Here is an 18,709-nt window from a genome sequence, read left to right as displayed (position 1 = left end):
TAAATGTAGAAAATAGAATAAATTTTTTGTTTTTATACTCAAGATTTATTTGTAAACGACATGATAATATCATTAATTTGTGTCTAGATCGCTAATCTTGATCATATGAAAAAATGATTCAAAAGCTTCTGTTTTAAGCAAATTAAAGATCAATAAAGAGATCTTTTTTCTCGAAAAAGAAAACTTGAATTATATTGAAAGGCAAAAATTGTGGTTGTTAAAAAAATGTAAAAGAAAGTTTGGACTTTGGACGTTTAAATCAATGATAGACAAAGTGGGCCATAATTATTTTTTATTATAAGTAAAGGGCCATCTATATTTTCTAGAATTTTGCCACGTGGAGGACTAAAGATTTTAGTTGATTTCTCATGTCCCAAGCTTCTTAATTCTGATGCTTCCCTTACAGCTAATTGAGAAACACCAACAAACCTCACTCACTATTTGGAACTTTGAAGCTCTTTTTTATAATTTTTTTGTTTGTTTTTTGTTCTACTATTGTATTACAATATATTGATCTTTTATAAGTTTAAATCATTTAGTAATTACATAGTTAATCTATTAAAAATGCAGTTTAAAAATCTACACTAATAAAAGTAAGGTATATTTATTTACAAATCTATATAGTCGAATCAAAATTCTAAACAATAAAGAAGAAATTTACTAATAATTTAACAATGAAAAAAAATATCGTTAATTTTTTTTTGTGCTTGTTATTTATATATTTTCAGAAAAAAAAATTAGACTTACAAAAATTCAACCAACTAATATTTAAATCTTACTATTCTTTTGTAAGAATTTATTATTACTCTTTGAATAATTAACTATAAAGACCTTATCCAAAAAAAAAAAAAAACCTATAAAGAGTGTTATGCACAAATTTAGTATTGAATTAAAATGAAGAGCACTGCTTATATTAGATTATTTTTTCTTTCAAAATCAAAGTTTAACTAGAAGAATAATTATTTTGTCTCAATCTCTAAATTAGACATTAACATTTATTTTGAAATAATGATAATTTATTTAGTAATTTCTAATATTTAAATAAATTAAATCGACTATGATGGTTTATATCTAGCTTGAGTACCATTAAATGATAAAAATAAATAAAAAATAACGAAATCCAACCATCTAACAATACTCAGACTCTAGATTACAATACATTTATAGTCCAAAAAAAAAATCAAGATTTTTATTTATTTTTAGTATGATTTAATTTATTTTACATTTTTTTTTAAAAAAGAGTAAACCATGAAAGTGAATGGGAGCGGGACGCGCCACGCAATGGGAAAGGAGCGTGGGGGAGGTGCAGGTACAGGTGGAAACTATAGGGACGGCTGAGGGAGAGAGAGAGTAGATAATTAGACTTATGTTAAAAGTATCTGCATTTCCTCTGTATCCCTGCGAGAATTTATTTCATAAAAATATTAAAAATAAATGAAATAAAATAAAAATTTATTACGCCATCATCAGAACTCGACAAAAAGCTGCATACAATACAACCAACGCAACTCATTACACGACAATATTTAAAAGAAAAAAATTTTATTATATATGCAAAATGAAGCAAGGAGGGATGCTGTTGCTTTGCTGAAGCTGGTGTTAGTGCTGGTGGTGATGTTGCAAAACACGAAGACTATGGTGGCGAGGTTCAAAGATTTTTAGGAAAAAAGAAAAAAAGAGAAAAGAAAATGAGTGTTTTGAGTTGGTTTGTGAGAGAAAGTTGAGAACTTTTTTGTTTGGTTACAAGACTACCCATTTGTTAAGGCATAGCAGTAGTGTTATTTCTGTTTGCTTTACCAATCTTTTAAAGGTCTGGCCTTTTTCTTCCTTCCTTTCTTTCTTTCTTTCTTGCTTGCTTCTCTTGGATTTTCTTTCTTCTGGGTTTGTTGATTTTCTTCTAATTCCTGGTTCTTAGCTTGCTGTTGAATGTTTTGGGTGTGGAAAGTTTGTTTCTTTGTTGGTTGAGAATCTTGATATTGTAGCATTTTGGGCTTAAGACATATGTTTGAGTTGATCTTGCTGATAAAAAAATTATATAAAAAAAAAACTGATGAGGTTTTTCTTGTTTTGTGGTTATGTAATTATTGTGTTGGTTTTTTTTTTGTTTTAATCATTTTTTTTAAAATCTTTCTAATATTTGGCTCTTGGGTTTTGCATGTATCTGTTGCTCCCAAATGTGAGCTTGGGATTTGGTGATTATAACGTCTGGTTCTTGAGAGAATAAGTTTAATCAAGTTTTCTTTTTCTACCTCCTCTATTTCTGTTCTTGGATTCTTGTTTTACTATTATAGTTATACTCTGATTATCTTCTGAATGATCGATTTGCATGTTGGAAAATTCAACGAATTGTGATTTTTCTTTGATTTGATAATGATATGCCCCAGAATGTTATTTCAGTTTTAGTATCCTGTGTTGATTTTTGCATTTCTGGACTTGCTGGGTCTCTTTTGTGTTGATTTTAATTAGTTTTGTTCGTTTTTGTTGCTGAAAATGGAATTCTTTGTCTAAGTTTATCTAGGTTGACTTTATTAGCTTTCGTTTCAAGAGATTTGCCTTCTATACATGTCCCTTCCTTGCCAATTTGTGTGTCCTTAGCTCAAGGGTGTGAGCCTTTAAGTGTTTACTAAATGTTGCTGATGTTTGATCTTTGCTTGTTAATTGATAGATGTTGATGTCTGTGGTTGTTGACACTTGGGTTTGGCTGCTGATTTGCAGGTTGGCTGAATACTTGAGCAAAGGTTTTTCTCTTTTACATGTTCGAAGATTGAATTGAAGTTCTTATCATAGTATATTTTGACAATGCCAAACCTGTTCAGCAAAGATTCTGGTATAAGCTCTGCCTGCTCAGCATCAATGATTGGTGTTAGTGGCCCGTTGTGGGGGAGTTCAAGTGAATCGGTTGTCCAACAATCATCCATGTCTGGGTGCTTAAGCTTGAAGATGGCAGTTCCTCGGCTACAATTTGCTAACACTAAACAATTGAGCTTTCAATTTCAAGACCAGGAATCATCCTCAACTCAGTCAACTGGTCAATCTTGCTCCAAAGAGGCTTGTGTCAAAGATGACAACCCTAGCGGGCAAAGCGTAGTATCAGCACCACCAGGTGATTACATGAATCCCAAGTGTTCCTTATTTTGGTGCTCTTGTTCTTTTTTCATTATCAAATAGTTGTGCTTAGTTAGTGCATAAGGCTTTTAATGATGTTATTGGGATATAATAATTATTTTTCTAGTTTTGTATATTTTGTGTCATTATTTGGGTCGCCTCCTGAGTCCCAATTAAATTGCTTACGAGTTAATGGGGAAACATGTAGTGGGCTAAACCTGGCAATGACAAAGAGGTCGTTCTTTATTCACATACCAACAAAACTTGCTGTAATTGATTTATTACGTCTCTGTTGTCATCGAGCTATATAAATGTCTAATGTAGCTGTTGTTGCTCTTACTCAGGATTTAATGGAATTCACGTGAAGCCTGTCGGAGGTCACTCTAAACTAGCCTCATCAATGGGTCCTCATGATTTTGTCTTCACTCCTCCACATGTTGATTACAACCAGTCAGTTGTAAGTTGATATCAGTCTGTGGTTTCTGGTTGTGGTGGTGAAAAGGAACCTCATGCATCCTCTGTCGTTTTTTTTTTTGGCAGGCTCCATTTCAACTCCATTATGCTGAACCATACTTCAGTGGCTTATTATCACCATTCCTTCCCCCGCAGGCTATGGTAAGCACATAAAATTAGAATAGACAGTTATTGAACATTTTTGTCACAAGATATTAATGAGAATATATTCTCCAGACAGCCAGCTACTAATTAAGATGTGAAATTTTAAAATTTTAAATTGAATACGCTGCTTATATGAAGATTTTTAGAGAACTACTTTGGACCACATTTGATGTTTGGTGCACCTCAAAGTTGTGGTGTAGCTCACTGAGAAGATGGCCTTGGTTAGGACTTAGGACAGAATGGAGGAAAAAGGATTCATGTAGTGAACCTGAACCAGCTTGAATTGAGGTTTAGTTCTGTTGAGTTGCACTGATTCTCGTGCTCCTTTCTTCTACCTCTCTCTCTCTTTCCCTTCAGTTGTTTACTTTATTACCCTCTTTATTGCTTGGGAAGGGGAACTGTTATAGAACTGCACTGATTTGAAATTTCCATCCTTTTCACTCAGTAGCACCTTTTTCTAGGCATTATTCGTCTTCATTCTTTCAAAGGTAAGTGTGTAAAACATTTTTGCTGGCCTTTAGATTCTTCAATGTCCATAAATCTGGTCCATGAAGTATTCTGCTCTTTTATTGTATTTTAATGATTGCACATTACTTTGCATCTCCCTTTGTTGTTATTGTACTTTGCCTTACTTCTCTTAATAATTCTTTATTTTAAGCTATTTATATAATGAAGTGCTATTGCTTTATGAAGTCTGAACTTTATTTTCGTATATGCAAAATGCTTGCAAGTTCTTATTAATCAAATTTAATGGAGGGAATCAAGCAACTTTATATATATCTTATTAAATTTCTCCTGTGCTTTTAATCCGTTTTGATATTGATTGTTCTTGAATCAATCTACTGCCAGTAAATTTATTTAAGTCTGATTTCTTTTGAAGTATGACTATGCGGGTATATTTTTCTGTCACCCATATATGGGATATTTATCATTGAACTTTCAGCAGATTCATCATCCCCAAATGATGGGGATGGCTCCTGCTCGAGTGCCGCTGCCTCTTGAACTTGCTGAAGATGAGCCCATTTACGTCAATGCTAAACAATATCGAGCGATTCTCAGGCGCAGACAGTATCGTGCCAAGCTCGAAGCTCAAAATAAACTTGTCAAAGGCCGCAAGGTATTTGCCCCTCAGGGTTTCCTAAATCCTCTTTTACTGCAATTTCAATATGACACACTAGTATTACAGAGTTCTTTGACAAAGTGATGTTTTCTCTAAAACACCCCTATAAATCTGTGCAGCCATATCTTCACGAGTCCCGCCATGCTCATGCAATGAACAGGGCAAGAGGATCTGGCGGGCGTTTTCTCAACACAAAGAAGGTCCCAGAATCCAAGCGTAATCTAACAAACAATGAACTGGATATGTCAGAATCTGAAGCTCATCGCGAGAACTACAAAGATGGTGGTTCCACCACGTCTTGTTCTGACATCACAAGTGCCTCCAACAGTGAAGACATATTCCAGCAGCCGGAGTTTGGGTTCTCTGGCTACTCTTCTATTGGCAGTCGAAGCATGCAAGGTTGTTCAGCTACTATGAATGGTGATGGCAACATTCATCGTTTCCTGTCCTCTGTCGATGGATGAGCCCAGCATCGCTGGCTCGTCTCAGCTAGTCTGAATTCTGACATTCAGATGAAGAAGAACAGGCTGCTGCTTTTCCCTTGGGAAGTCATCCTTGGCTCTTTAGTTTAACTTTTCAAGTATTTTGTTCTCGTAGTTTCAACATCTTGTCAAAAACTGCAATGGAGTTAAAAGTTTTTGTGATTTTAAGGTTGTTACTTGCATTATCCGAAACTCAGATACAAGGATATTTCATTAAGATGGTCTACCGAGAAACCCCAATTTGCTTCAGTTTCCATGTTCTGTATCATGTCTATCAGTATTCAGTTTCTTTCCATTCTTGTTTTTCATTTAGTCCACAAAACGGTAAAACTATCAATTTTCAAATTACCTAATTGTAAATGGCCACTGTAATCATATGGATTTAGGGTTCGACTATGGTACTTAATTGGGCATTAAGTTACAGTTAGAAACCTAGTAAAATTATGAAATCTAATCATTTAAAGTTGTCTAAGTTTTGACCAGGTAAATTAGGCTCTTGTTTTATATAGCCTTTCAAGTAGAGTTTGTTTGATTAGAGTTTTTATATTATAATTTTTTTAAGTAGTGATTTTACCAAACAATACAATTTTTTTTAATAAGAGTTCGTAGAATTAAATAAATATTTATAATTTTTAGATAAATTATATCAAATAATTTAAATTTTTAGTGAGCATTGAATTAAGTGTTAAAATTATATATTTATTTATTTATTACTATTCGTTTGTAATGTTAAATTGAAATATAATTCAAATTCATAAAAGAAACGGGGTGAAATTAAAAAACACAGCCGATGCCCGATAAGAGTCTCTCTATCCTTTGAAATGAACAAAACACTCAAAAAGGGTTAGTGAATTCTTTCTCCATCAACTATACGATTGTTTCGACATGATGTCATCACTCCACGTCACGAACTGCAAAATCTTTCAAATATAACTGATCGCAGACGGCAGCCCCGAGCCTAGGCTTCCCCGTTTCGGTTTGGATTATCGGACTCAAACCTTTCTCTCAAATACAATTAAGCCCGACCAATTGCAGATTCAAATCCGCGAAACTTTTCATCATCCTAAAAATACCCCTCGCAATCTTCCAAATCTCCTGTTTTACCCTCGGGTCCTCTCCCCTCCCCCGTCATCAATATATATAGCCTCTCTTTTATAGCTCTGATTTTGGGACTCTGGAAAAATAATAAAAAAAATAGTAATAAAAATAATCATAATAAAAAAAAGTAAAATAAAATTTAAAAAAAATGGAAGGAGGAGTAGCACAGAACAATCCGCGCACAGTAGAGGAGGTGTTTAGAGATTTTAAGGGACGTAGAGCTGGCATGATCAAGGCTCTCACTACAGGTTTTCGTTTCCATTTTTTCCCGAGAAAATATGCAAGAAGAGTTTGAATGTTCGTTTGTTTTGTTTTTATTTTGTTTGGTGACTTTCTGTTGTTTTTGCTTCAGTCGTGTTTGTTTGGTTCTTTCGGAAGCAAATGTCTTAGGAAACGAAGAATTTTTTTTTTTCAATCCTGAAAATTTTTAGTGTTTTTCCGTCGTTTTTGTTTCGCTTTAGTTTAATGCCATTCGTTTGGTTTTCCGAAGCAGGTGATTGTTTGTTTCCGGAGAAAATGGAAGAAAGGTCTATGTTTTGAGAAGTTTACTTTTATTTTTTATTTTTTAACGTCTCGTTCTTTCACGAGGAAATATTCGAGAAAAATTGAAAGAAAGTTCTGTATTTTGAACTTTTAGCGTCTTTATGTTGTTTTGGTTTCTGCTGAATTCTGCTTGTTTCTGAATTTGTTCGTTTTCTATGGCCTATGAGTTCCCCGACGTATTATCTGTGATGATGAAAATAAAAAAGATTTGGACTTCTAAAAATTTTTGTTTGCCGGTTGTTTTCAAGAATTCAAATGCCGTTTGTTTTTGACATTTTTGGTTTTCTACGGCTAATGGTCATTTGTTCCTGAGAAAAGTTTTGCATTTTAAGATGTTTAATGCTTTGGCTTTAGTGAAATGTGGCTTGTTGTTCAATATTTTCTCGGTATTTATTTTATTTAGAGTGGTTCTTGAGATAACAATGAAAATTTTTAGTCTTTATTTATTGTTCCTCTAGTGAAATAAACATTGCAGCAGGGTTTACAGTTGTATGTTTTTGAGATGTGGATTATTTATTTGATATCTTTCTATATTGGGTTGTTGGAAATGTGTTGTTTCAAGAGTTTAACTTGCCTTTTCGTTGTTCTGCAGATGTTGAAGAGTTCTACCAGCAGTGTGATCCTGGTAAGGGCTTGCGCTTCTCTCCTTCTGTGCTTTTTTTTCCCGTGTATGAGTAAATGCCTTATAGGTTGTTTAACTCTGTTTTGTTTTTCTGTACAATGTAAATGTGGGCTTCACTGTTGCGTCAGGTTGGCTACATGCTTTCTATTGTTGTAGTTCTAGATTGTCAAATGCTTACACTGTCTCTCAAGTATCTTTGTGAGATTTGTGATTTGTGGCATGGTATGCACTCGCTCTTTTTATTAATAAGTTTTTATTGGTAAGAAATTGGTTGCGCCTTTACTATTTTCCAACAGTTCTTATTAATTTCTTTATTGAGTTTTTTCATCCAATCCAATTTGAAGTCCTAATAAATAGCAATACATGACTGCTGAACGATTTGAAATGCTTGAATTGGTTGATTGCTCTGTTTAGCGAGTGCATTTTGTATAACCATATCTGTATTTGTTGTTACTGTAATAAAAGCAAGATTCTTGTCTCATAATTTTTGTCGTATGCTGTCTATTTGTACACTTGATCAGTAAAGTTTCTCCTTTAGAGGGAAAGACTATTAGTATTGTTCTCATTTTTACATCTGTAGACCAATTTTACTAGTTGACAAGGGTTAATGTTGACCTTTCTTAGCCGCTCACATATAACTGTCCTCTTTTTTAGTTTCCAGTAATCCTTTACATTTTTTTTTTTTGTATGTGAAAATTTTGTCCAAACTGATTTTGATAAGCCTTTTCTTTGTCTGTTTGTTTTCTGGAGGCTGAAGTTTTTAAATGCATCAGTCTTTATCCAAAATCTAGGAGACTGTTCTTTTGTTAAATGAAATATGTGTACAATTTAGGAATCACAGAGGGGCCATTGTCTTGGATTGATAAGTGCACAGATTCAATTTGAAAGCTGCCATTTCATGAAATTGTTGAAAGGTAGGACAATATCAGAAAGATCTCTCCTAGGGCCTTGCATTGGATGGATGAGCATTTAGTATTATCTGTTTTATGCAGGAATCACAGAATAGAGACAATGTTGTGAGCCAAGTTGAGTACACTGGAGGTAGCCTTTAGCATATTCATTTTGATAGTATTCAACTTAGCTGTGTTGTCATGACAAGCTTTCTCTTTGTGTGCAGATTTACATGAAGTTATTCCTAAGCATGCATTTAATGTAATATAATCATATTGAAGTTAGTTGTTTTGCTTGGTTAGTAGTTACAGTGAATGATGTTTGATTTATTGTTCATTTTTATGAGCTGCGTCCAACTTTTGCGCAGTCAGTTCTTTTTACTTAATCTTGAGTAGTGGTGTTTGTGAGGATCAATCCAGTAATTTCAGGTGCTTCTTGTCACACATCATGGTTATATTGCAACATATAGGTTTCTGGAGATAAGTACATTGAGTACGGGACTATATCTTGTATTGTGCAGGATGTATTTGCTGAAGTAGCTCATTAAACTGTTAGAGTAGACTTGATACAATTTCTAATTGGTTGCTTTTGGTAGGAAATTGCTCTCTTGGACATTACGGTGAATTCCTGGATTGGAAATCCAATTTTCTTTTGTATCTTGTATACCTTTTATGAATTAGTGTATATCTCCTCTTATGGTGCTCTTTAGTTTTTATCTCTTAATGATTGTTGACTGCTATCTTTATTCTTTAATCATTTAGTATCCATAATTTTAAATAGCCATTATACTACTATTCATGGTTATCTTCTGCCGTAAGTTTCAACCCACGTTAATGAAATTTACATTCGTCTTACAGAGAAGGAGAATCTTTGCTTGTATGGCTTCCCTAGTGAGCAATGGGAAGTAAATTTACCAGCTGAAGAAGTGCCTCCAGAGCTTCCAGAGCCTGCATTGGGTATCAACTTTGCAAGAGATGGTATGCAAGATAAGGATTGGTTGTCTTTGGTTGCTGTCCATAGTGATGCATGGCTGCTGGCTGTTGCGTTTTATTTTGGTGCCAGGTTCGGATTTGATAAAGCTGACAGGTATATCAACTCATTGGAAATTTTATTACTTGTCAAATGTTCCTTTAATCTGAGACAATGAAGTTTAGGTGGATTTGGCCAAGTCTTTCTTTACAGGGCATTAATTTTTGGCTGATGCAGTGAAATTTATATGTTGCATATGAATAATTTTATCGTGTTACTGTCAAAATATGTTCATAGGTCTTTGTTCATTTCTTCATATAAATAATGTTGATGAATAGCTTTATGTTACGTTGCTGACTTTTAATGTGTTGCTATTTTTCTTTATATCCGTGATGCAGAAAACGGCTTTTTAACATGATAAATGAACTTCCATCGTTATTTGAAGTTGTAACTGGTGCAGCTAAGAAACAAGTTAAGGAGAAGTCATCAGTCTCAAATCATAGTAGCAACAAATCCAAGTCACACTCCAAAGTGGTAAATGAACATTTAAAAGCCCTCTGTACAATATCTTTACCTTGTCCAGTGATTGATATATTTAGACATAGATGCATGTAATGTTGATGTGATTTAGGTTGAAAAATTTGTTTACTGCTGAGAATGCAATGATTATAAAATTGTGAACATTCTCTTTTAGGTTACAAGCTCTGCTTTTGAGAACTGATTATGTGAAAGCAATGTTTTAAGATAGAGACGTCGGGAAAATGAAATTTCTGAGTAATCAGTATCTTAGTCCAATAAAGTAGATAGGAATATTTTATACAAGCATGATTGCTTTATATTCTCAGCGGTTTTCAAAGTTAGGCTGCTATGGCAAGTTTGATCTCATCTCTTGGAAGCTAACTTAGGTTAAGATTTCAGCATTTATTACTCTGCACTGTTATTAATTGGTATATTTTTGCCTTGTTGATTGGGTGACAATAGCAGCGAGGATCCGAATCTCATACAAAGTATTCTAAGCCAATGCAACCAAACGATGAAGATGAGGGCATGGACGAGGAAGAAGAAGATGAGCATGGTGACACTTTATGCGGGGCTTGTGGTGAGAACTATGCTTCGGATGAATTCTGGATTTGTTGTGACATCTGCGAGAAGTGGTTCCATGGGAAGTGTGTGAAGATCACTCCAGCCAGGGCTGAACATATCAAGCAATACAAGTGCCCTTCTTGCAGCAGCAACAAGAGAGCCCGCCCTTAACCGAACGATGAAATGATGTAGTCTCTTCTGTACTTTCCTCATTGTTGACGCCGCCAACTGCCTGCCCATTGATCAGTTTCTTTTCCCAGTTGTTATTGTAGTTATGCTTGTGAATGGATAATTCGGTTTAGGAAAGATCTCATATTTCAGTAATAGTACTGTTAATTTGTAGTTTAATGAATTTTTCCTGTGAAAAATAATTACTGTTTTCAGTTAGAGAACTGGCATTGGTCCAACTTAGGGACCGTCGTTCTTTATCAGGGGCTGAAATTTTGGAACCTCGTCATTAGTTTCTACTTCTGGGTCCTCTCAAAATCCTTAAATGCGGTATTTGGGAAGAGATGTTAACAGTACTAGTTACATCTACAGGTTTGCTGCATAAAGTTCTGAGAAATAATGATAACGATTTGTTATTAGTCTTAAGGAATATCTCATATGCTGGATAGCGGATAGCGGACAAATATTTTCAAAATGGGCTGATTTATTTAAGTTATCCTATCGAAACTTTGTTCCACCAAAAAATAAAATAAAATGCTCTTTTAGTCTTTATATCAAAAGGAAAATGACAATATAATGCTTGTCAAAGAAGACTAAAATAAAGGGCTTGTAATTTAAAATAAGCCATCGAAACAGATAATGCTTGATTGCTTTTCCATTTGCTGTAGAAGACTTCAATAAGGACTATTCTTTACTTTGGAATCCTGTGGGATCCATTGTTAATTAATGGAATCTCAAAAGCTCAACTTCTGGTGGATGGATGCTGATAAAGATGATCGTTTTGCTCTCAAAACTTGATATATTAAGAAATAGTAGGAGTTTTTGACACAATTTTAAGAAATAATAAAAGGAAACAAATAAAGTTGAAGAAGAGGAAAATATTTACATTTACATTTACAAGGAAAAACACCTGCCATCATTCACCTTGATTATAACCGATAGGCAGGCTATGAAAGAAAGAGTAGGAGGCTAAAGAATAGACAAGATGCGAGAAAATTTCACAGGATTAATAAAGATTGATGATTTGATCTGCAAACAAGTGTAGTCATGCCACCATATCATCAACCTAGGATTGCAGCCTACTCTAATTCTTCTTCATTCATGTCAAAACCTCTGGATTCTTGGTGGAGGTTCGTTTCAGAAACTCGTACGTGGTAATCATAGTTGTTGCAGATATAGACATGGATGCCCACCTTGGACCCAACCCTCTGTAACAAGCCATCCAACCACCTTCTTTAACCAAGCTCCTCACTGTCTGCCCAACAGTTGGTCCCCGCTTTCCATTCTCATCCCCCTCCAAAACCTGCAACCTCGTTTTAATCGTATCAAGTGGCATCGTAATCAAAGCCGATAAACCACCAGCCATGGCTGCACTCACTCCCTGAAACGCCATCACAGTTTTTGAATCCGGCCTAATCATCATCATATCACCCTCACGGTCACCATATTTCCTGCGCAAGAAACACCCAACTCCACCCCAAACAAGCCTTTGAGCAACGGAATAAGACGCCCACCAAACTGCATTTGATGGTGCATGTGTCAAGATTGAAATCCCGAAACCCCTATACAATCCTCTAACCCCATCATTTCTAACAATCTTCCTAAACATATCAACCCCATTTACGTATCTAGCATCGGCCCCATTAGCCACCATAAGCCTCTGAGTCACAACATCAACTGGGGTCCAGACAAGCTGAGCAGCCATGGCAGCACTCAATCCACCAACAGCACTAGCGACCGCCGCCGCCGCCCCCGCAGTAAACCCTAAGTCACTAACAGCAAAGCTGCCAACTTTACTCTTTGTCACCTCAAGCGCCGCCATGTAAACCGCCCTAGCAGGGATTGTGCCCATCAGTGAAGTCCCAAATCCCCTGTACAAAGCCCTGAAACCCTCGTGTCTCGCCACCGAAACAGCTGTTTTCACACATGAAATCTTGCAGTGGCCCACCTGCAGTCTTGTCTTTATCACGACTACTGGATATAGCATTGCTGACACGCCTGAAAATAGAGCTGCCCCATGCAAGAAAAACTTCCATTTGTCTAACATTTGCCACTCTATATCGGCCGGTATATCGAGTTCCTGACCCGATACCGAAACCGATTCTTCCTCTTCCACCGCTCTCATGTTCATCTTTCAAAATCAAAATTTTTCGAGCTTCTCAAATCACCCATTAAAAAAAAAAGATAACAATATTTACAGTATCCAGTATTTATAATACATGATTCATCTATTTTTTTTTTTTTCCTTTTGGCATATGCTTTGGATGAAGACATATGGGATCTTAGCACTTCATAATATCCTCCGGCGATCGGAAAACTCGCCGGAAAGTTGGGATCTCACCGTAGAAGAAAGGCATTAATTTAGTAATTTACAATACAAGAAAGAAAGTAAAATATGCAGGGGATGGAGGCAGAGAGAGGGACTAATAGGTGGAGTTTTAGGTTCAGTTGGCTCTGTGAGGATTGTACAAACGTCGGCCGTTGATTTGCGGGGGTGGATGGATGACTTTTGACGGGTAGGATGTGGTTTTGTTGGTGAGGTGGTACAGGGGATTTGAGTTTTTTGTCGGATGAAAGAAGACTGGTGAATGTAGGATGACGTGTAAACCCTATCCACATGATTCGGGCAGGAGCTGGAGTGGGGTTCGGCTACGGGATGGCACATAACTAGACCCCATGATTGCCAGAGACCATATAAGACTCCACACGCGACAATGATAATCTGATTAATTCACATCCCAAATATTGTTCGCATTAGTCTTTCGAGTGTGCAGTTGCTGTCCGCTGTCCGCTGTTCATTAAATCATCTTATGACGTCATAAATGAAAACTCTAATAATAAGACAAAAATTACCGTTTCACCAGGCTCCATCAAAATACAACACATTCATGAGTTTTTTTTTTTATCGTATCTTTGAAACTTTTATTTACTTAAATTATGATGGGTAGATCACACTCTTTATAATTTAAATTCGGATCCCCCTATCTTATAACTAATATAAAATACACCTCTCACATAAACAGTAAATAAATCCCATATATATACTGTTCATATAAGAATAATATACCTTACATTAATTGTCAGATAATATTTGACTTTAAATTCATTGAACCTGCAAATTAGAAAAATTATATATGCACGCATATACATTTATTATGCAGCCTACTATTAACAAAGATGTGACACATCCCAGCGCTGCATAGAAGGTTTAACTCTTTATGAAAAACTCTTAAATATTTGTTTTATTGGTCCAATCATTTTGGTATTGAGTAAAAGACTAGAGCGTTATTGAGAGAGCTCGAATTTTGAAGTGAAACTTCACGAAAAATGAATGGATCATTTTGGATCGATGTTTTCAGGCTGCCCGCAAAATCCCTCATGCTGGCTTCATCCAAAGACACCCCCTACTTGAGGATCAGTGGTGAGCAGCTGTGCTTCGTAAGCACAGCAGCCTAAAACACCCTGTATATTTTTAAGAGTTTGTAATTATAGATTTTGTATCATAACAACTACAAAGTTACAATTTATGACACGATTATTAAATAAGTATAATACGTATCAACCATGAAAATTATAGTCACAAACATCGCACAACATTCTTTCCCGTAATGAAGTGTAAATCTGTATCTATATTTTTCATGCCATGACTACGTATGTACAAAAATGTATTGCACTTCCAGATTTTAAACCTGATGCTACATTACAATCTCTCCCTCCCCACATCCTCTATCAAAACTGGGAAGGATAATCAAATTATATACCTCCCGTAAAACCAAAAAAAGGGGAAAAAAAAAAAAAGAGAATTTTTATTCCCTGGTGTACTGCATAAGCTCAAACCACTGCAAATACGAATGATAGACAAGTTTTAGTATGTGATGACAACAGCCAGCAAGATCTAAAGGTTTACAAGAGAATAAGGTTACCTGTCTCAATAAATCAGCGAGCGTCCTAGGAAGTGCTTCAATGTTCCTCAACACAATGTAATATGGGAAAGGGAAAGAATCTAGATACTTTGAGACCTTGATCTCTTTACCCTCAAATGATAATTCCTGGAGGCCAGACAGATGTTACAAAAAAGTGAGACTTATGATGTTTTTAATTACTACTAAATTTTTTTTAACATGAACTATATTTAATATTATAAATAAGTACCTTGAGGTCAACAATTGATTCTTCTGGGCTATCCACGAGCAAAAACGCCACCATTCGCTTCTTACTTAAGAGATCCCTAACCCAGCGCTTCAAGTTCTCCTGCATAAATTTAATCAAATATGTCAAGAAACATTATTATTTATGCAAGACACTGAAAAGATACTCCTTGTCTGAGGAATGAAAAAATACCTTCTCGTGGAATCGGCCATCACCGATTATTAAAACAAGCTGCTGTAGCGGGTTTTGTCCTGAGGGCAACCGTGCTTTCGCAACTGCAGTATCCAGCATGTTGTTCAAGAACATCAACAGATCCAAAACTGGTTCGTCGGCAATGGTATTCTCTTGCTCGAATGTCAAACCAGACATCATCTGCACCAAAACAATTTTCAGGAATTCAGCAAGAAATTTTAACTATCACCAGTTAAACAAAAATGGATAGGTAAAATAAAAGAACATAAGAGGGCACATGTTTTGGGGGGGGGGGGGGGGGGGGAGATATAATCCATAAAACCTTGACTGCAAAGCACAGTGTGTCAAAAGTTGAGGCAAAGACATCATCAATTTTGTGTATTCCAAACGATTAAAACATGTAATGTCAGAAGACTAACCTTAATGCCAGCTACTCCAGTGAAAGGCTCATCGAAATCATGCAGTGACCTGATGTTGCCTTTCTTTCCAAAGCTCACAACAGACAAGTTTCCCATTTCCAGTTGAGACATGGCTCGGCAGACAGTCACCAAAGCTTCGATTGCAACACCCCCACAACCGCTCTCAGACATACTACGGGAATCATCCACAGCAATAACAACTTGGTAATCACGTTTGTTGGGCCTGGTTCGCCTTAGCCATATTTTATCCTTCCGGTAATGACTTGCTATGTAGGGAATTACCTGATAATTTACAAGCATATGACAGAATCAATAAACAAAACGTCCAACACGCTGAACTATGCCCTATTACATAGTATGAAATATACCATATTTTACCTTTTTCATGTTAATCCTTTTCCCAGTCTTATAGTCCCCTTGGAGCTTGCTAGCTAGAGTGGGTTCCATAACAAGACGCAACTGTTCAGCTAACTCCTGAGACAATCTTGCTGTCTGAAATTCATATCTTCTCCAAAGAGCATTAGCATTATTTTTCAGATCATCAGAAACCTCAGCAAGTTCTAGAGCCTTCCCTGGTTCATTCTCACTCACAGAAAGTTTGCTGAGCTGATTTAACTCTTCACTCAAGTAAGACTTCTTGATGGAGACAAGACTCTCAGACAGACTTCCTGGATCACCATCGTTATCTCTATGAGTTTCAGGGGATTCCTGCACAGGTAACTCCTCTAAATCTGATATTGGTGTCTGCTCCATCTTATTTTTGATGATTGCGGCACGATGCTCAATAGGTTGAGCTTCTGAATTTTGCTTCTCAATCTCCATCTCAGTGACATCATTTTTATGTTCTGCAAGATTATCTGCATTAGGTTTACTCGTATCTCCACCCTTGTCAATCTGCTCAGATGTAGCAGGACCTAGCGCCTGAGCTGTTCCCTTATCAAATTCAGAAACATACCCATACTCATCTGCATTCTCATCCTCAACCTCTCCTTGCATCTCAGTGTTGTCTGCCTGAAGATCAACAGACACATTGACTCTTTCTTTCCACTCTTCAAGCGCATCTCCAATATTCCTATAAGGATTTGCATTAGTTTTCTGAACAGGAGAAGCTTTCTGATGAGGCACTTGAGATTTGGGTATATCATCAGTGGGTTTCCCACTAGCTGATGAGCCAGAAACCCTGATATCCATTTGCGATGTATTGTTGGAAGGTAAGCTCATCAGAGGAGTAATTTCATTATGAATGTCATTGCCATCAAACCAGTCAGCTTCCGGTGCTACACTTTTAGAAGCCCCACAACCTACGTTTGGTTGAGGTGCAGATTCAGCATTAGGCACATGACCATCTGTGGATTCAGACATTCCTGCTTTGAATACATCTTTCCTCGGAGTTGTCAAATTCATTTCTGTGTTCTCTTCTGCATCCCCATTTGCATCATCCTTTTCAGAGGTTCCACCTGCTTGTTCACCGTCAGCTTCTTCCATAATTTCATCAGCAGAATTTTTATCCATTTCTTCATGGTTTCCATTTTCAGCAGATTCATCAGGCTCTTCTGGACCCAGTTCTTCCTTGGTATCTGTGCCGTCTATTTCATCCATGTTGGTATCTTCTTCCAAATTCTCATTTGATTCATCGAGTTTCAGTCCAGTTGGATCCGTAAATGCTTCTTCCTTGTCCATACTCAAATCTTCCGTATTTTCTGCATCACCAAGCTCTTCCAGATCCCCAGTCTCATCTTTTTGTCCATCAGTTACATCAGAATCAAGCTCTCCCTGTTCATCAGCCATTGAGACAAAATCTTCCTTGGCTCTGAGCTCCCTAGAACTCTCATCTTTGTCTCTGACAGAAGGCCCAGATTCATATTTCTCCTTTGCTGAGCTATGATTTTCTTCTTCTTCCTTATCCCAAAGCTTTTCATTAACAACTTCGCTATTAGCCCCAGTTTCACCCATCGCAGACTCCAGTTGCTCATCCTCACCATTTTCATCATTATCCTCACCATCAGAGTCTTCGCCAACACTATATGTATCAGCTGCAAAATCCTGCTCCATCTCAATGCCCTTATCATCTTTACTTGGCACTTTATCGGAAGCGTCTTGCTCTTCACCTGCCTGCTGTAGCATTCATAAAGGAAGTTTATAACCCATCTTTTAAATAGCATAATGGAGTCCAAAAGTTGTAACAAAATTCAGGTTCACAAATTATTCGACATAATTACAAAATGATGTAGAATATTTTTAAACATTATTTAAATTTATATAAAAATTAAAGAATCTACATGATTTTGGAGTGCCACCCAGACTTAGAATCTCAAGAATTTCACAAAATAAATGATTTTGGATAAGATGATATCACCAAAATTAATTACCATCAAATATCACTTCTTCCTAATCCTATACAGTATAGGTACTGAGTAGAAGATTATAAAATTTAAATGCACCAATAAACAAACCTTTTCAGAAGTCCCTAGCAGTTGATCTTCATCATCTATTTGATCACTAACATCTTTCACTCCTGCACCCTCTCCCATACCAGTTCCATTCCCATCTTGAGATAAATCATGACTAGCGTCATCTTCTTGATCTTTAGCAGAAATGCCAAATCCTTTTGAAAATAATGAAGCTAAAATACTTGCAAGGGCATGAGTCATCACAGACGTCTGCAGGCAAACATACAAAAAGTTCAAAATAGAAAGTCAATTCATGAATTTGAACAAAGGGAAGAATATAGAATGTGCAAAACTGATGATAGACAATGTCGAAGAAACAAGAGGTCTAGAGATTGCGTCCCCCTTGCAACAATCTTGAAGGGAATTATTAAGTTTTTGTTTGTGTGGGGTGGTTTGTGCAGACACCTTTGGAGAAAAAAAGAGAGAGAGAGAGAATAGAGAATATTATGGTTTCAAAAGTATCCACAACAAGCAATCATTTAATTATGAGCTCAAGATTATTTGTAACTTGTGCTCTTCCTGATAGTTGTCAACTCTTTTAAGATCCCAGCTGGTAATAAGTGATCAGTGACTTCTGCTTCCATCGCAGTAAAGAGATAAAAAGAAAAAAGCAAACAGAAGAATTCAGATGGAACTATCTTACAGTTTTGTGCATGGCTAGGAAATCCTGCAAGAAGCCATCACTGAAGTTCAATACTAGGTCCAATAGCTTACAAAGATGCTTAAGATGTGCTTCAATATTGGAAGAGAGACGGGGAGTTCCTTGGCCATGATGGTTCACCAATTTCTCCTGCAGAAAT

At 36.3% G+C, this 18,709-nt stretch overlaps 4 protein-coding genes across 11 annotated transcripts in view; 2 read left to right on the top strand and 2 right to left on the bottom strand.

Moving 5' to 3' along the window:
• Positions 1-1,378: 1,378 nt before the first annotated feature.
• Positions 1,379-5,579, top strand: LOC18036099 (nuclear transcription factor Y subunit A-3). 2 transcript variants are annotated; one of them, XM_006426550.2, is made up of 6 exons: positions 1,379-1,810; positions 2,716-3,103; positions 3,450-3,562; positions 3,646-3,720; positions 4,667-4,840; positions 4,963-5,579. In XM_006426550.2, the coding sequence occupies exons 2-6, from the start codon at positions 2,800-2,802 to the stop codon at positions 5,305-5,307; spliced, it is 1,011 nt and encodes a 336-aa protein (XP_006426613.1). In that variant the 5' UTR covers positions 1,379-1,810; positions 2,716-2,799; the 3' UTR covers positions 5,308-5,579. The 2 variants fall into 2 exon arrangements, with proteins under 2 accessions (XP_006426613.1, XP_006426612.1); XM_006426549.2 differs by having other exon boundaries at positions 1,381-1,810; positions 4,670-4,840.
• A 524-nt stretch (positions 5,580-6,103) lies between these two features.
• Positions 6,104-11,172, top strand: LOC18036094 (PHD finger protein ALFIN-LIKE 4). Of its 3 annotated transcripts, XM_024180150.1 has the most exons (6): positions 6,585-6,671; positions 7,559-7,591; positions 8,421-8,502; positions 9,337-9,565; positions 9,847-9,982; positions 10,430-11,172. In XM_024180150.1, exons 2-6 carry the CDS (start codon positions 7,559-7,561, stop codon positions 10,700-10,702), a joined length of 753 nt encoding a protein of 250 aa, XP_024035918.1. In that variant the 5' UTR covers positions 6,585-6,671; the 3' UTR covers positions 10,703-11,172. The 3 variants fall into 3 exon arrangements, with proteins under 3 accessions (XP_006426610.1, XP_006426611.1, XP_024035918.1); XM_006426547.2 differs by lacking the exon at positions 8,421-8,502 and having other exon boundaries at positions 6,104-6,671; positions 10,433-11,172; XM_006426548.2 differs by lacking the exon at positions 8,421-8,502 and having other exon boundaries at positions 6,105-6,671.
• Positions 11,173-11,586: 414 nt separating this feature from the next.
• Positions 11,587-13,457, bottom strand: LOC18036973 (solute carrier family 25 member 44). The gene has a single exon (XM_006426546.2). It carries the CDS (start codon positions 12,828-12,830, stop codon positions 11,799-11,801), a length of 1,032 nt encoding a protein of 343 aa, XP_006426609.1. The 5' UTR covers positions 12,831-13,457; the 3' UTR covers positions 11,587-11,798.
• A 474-nt stretch (positions 13,458-13,931) lies between these two features.
• LOC18036614 (midasin) overlaps positions 13,932-18,709 on the bottom strand; it is a 35,215-nt gene continuing 30,437 nt past the window's right edge. For 4 of the 5 annotated variants that reach the window (XM_024180143.1, XM_024180144.1, XM_024180147.1 and 1 more), the window contains 8 exons: positions 18,553-18,699; positions 17,913-18,119; positions 15,838-17,574; positions 15,460-15,741; positions 15,041-15,220; positions 14,852-14,950; positions 14,623-14,748; positions 13,932-14,538 (listed from right to left, as the gene is read on the bottom strand). In XM_024180143.1, the coding sequence (XP_024035911.1) occupies positions 14,506-14,538; positions 14,623-14,748; positions 14,852-14,950; positions 15,041-15,220; positions 15,460-15,741; positions 15,838-17,574; positions 17,913-18,119; positions 18,553-18,699 (2,811 nt within the window). In that variant the 3' untranslated portion in view covers positions 13,932-14,505. The remainder of the gene's footprint in view (positions 14,539-14,622; positions 14,749-14,851; positions 14,951-15,040; positions 15,221-15,459; positions 15,742-15,837; positions 17,575-17,912; positions 18,120-18,552; positions 18,700-18,709) is intronic. The other variant, XM_024180145.1, reaches the window with a different exon arrangement.

Source organism: Citrus clementina, unplaced genomic scaffold (genome assembly GCF_000493195.1).
Source record: "Citrus clementina cultivar Clemenules unplaced genomic scaffold, Citrus_clementina_v1.0 scaffold_7, whole genome shotgun sequence".
Taxonomy (NCBI): Eukaryota; Viridiplantae; Streptophyta; class Magnoliopsida; order Sapindales; family Rutaceae; genus Citrus; species Citrus x clementina.
Note: the sequence above shows the minus strand (reverse complement) of the source record. Positions and strands in the feature narration are given on the sequence as shown.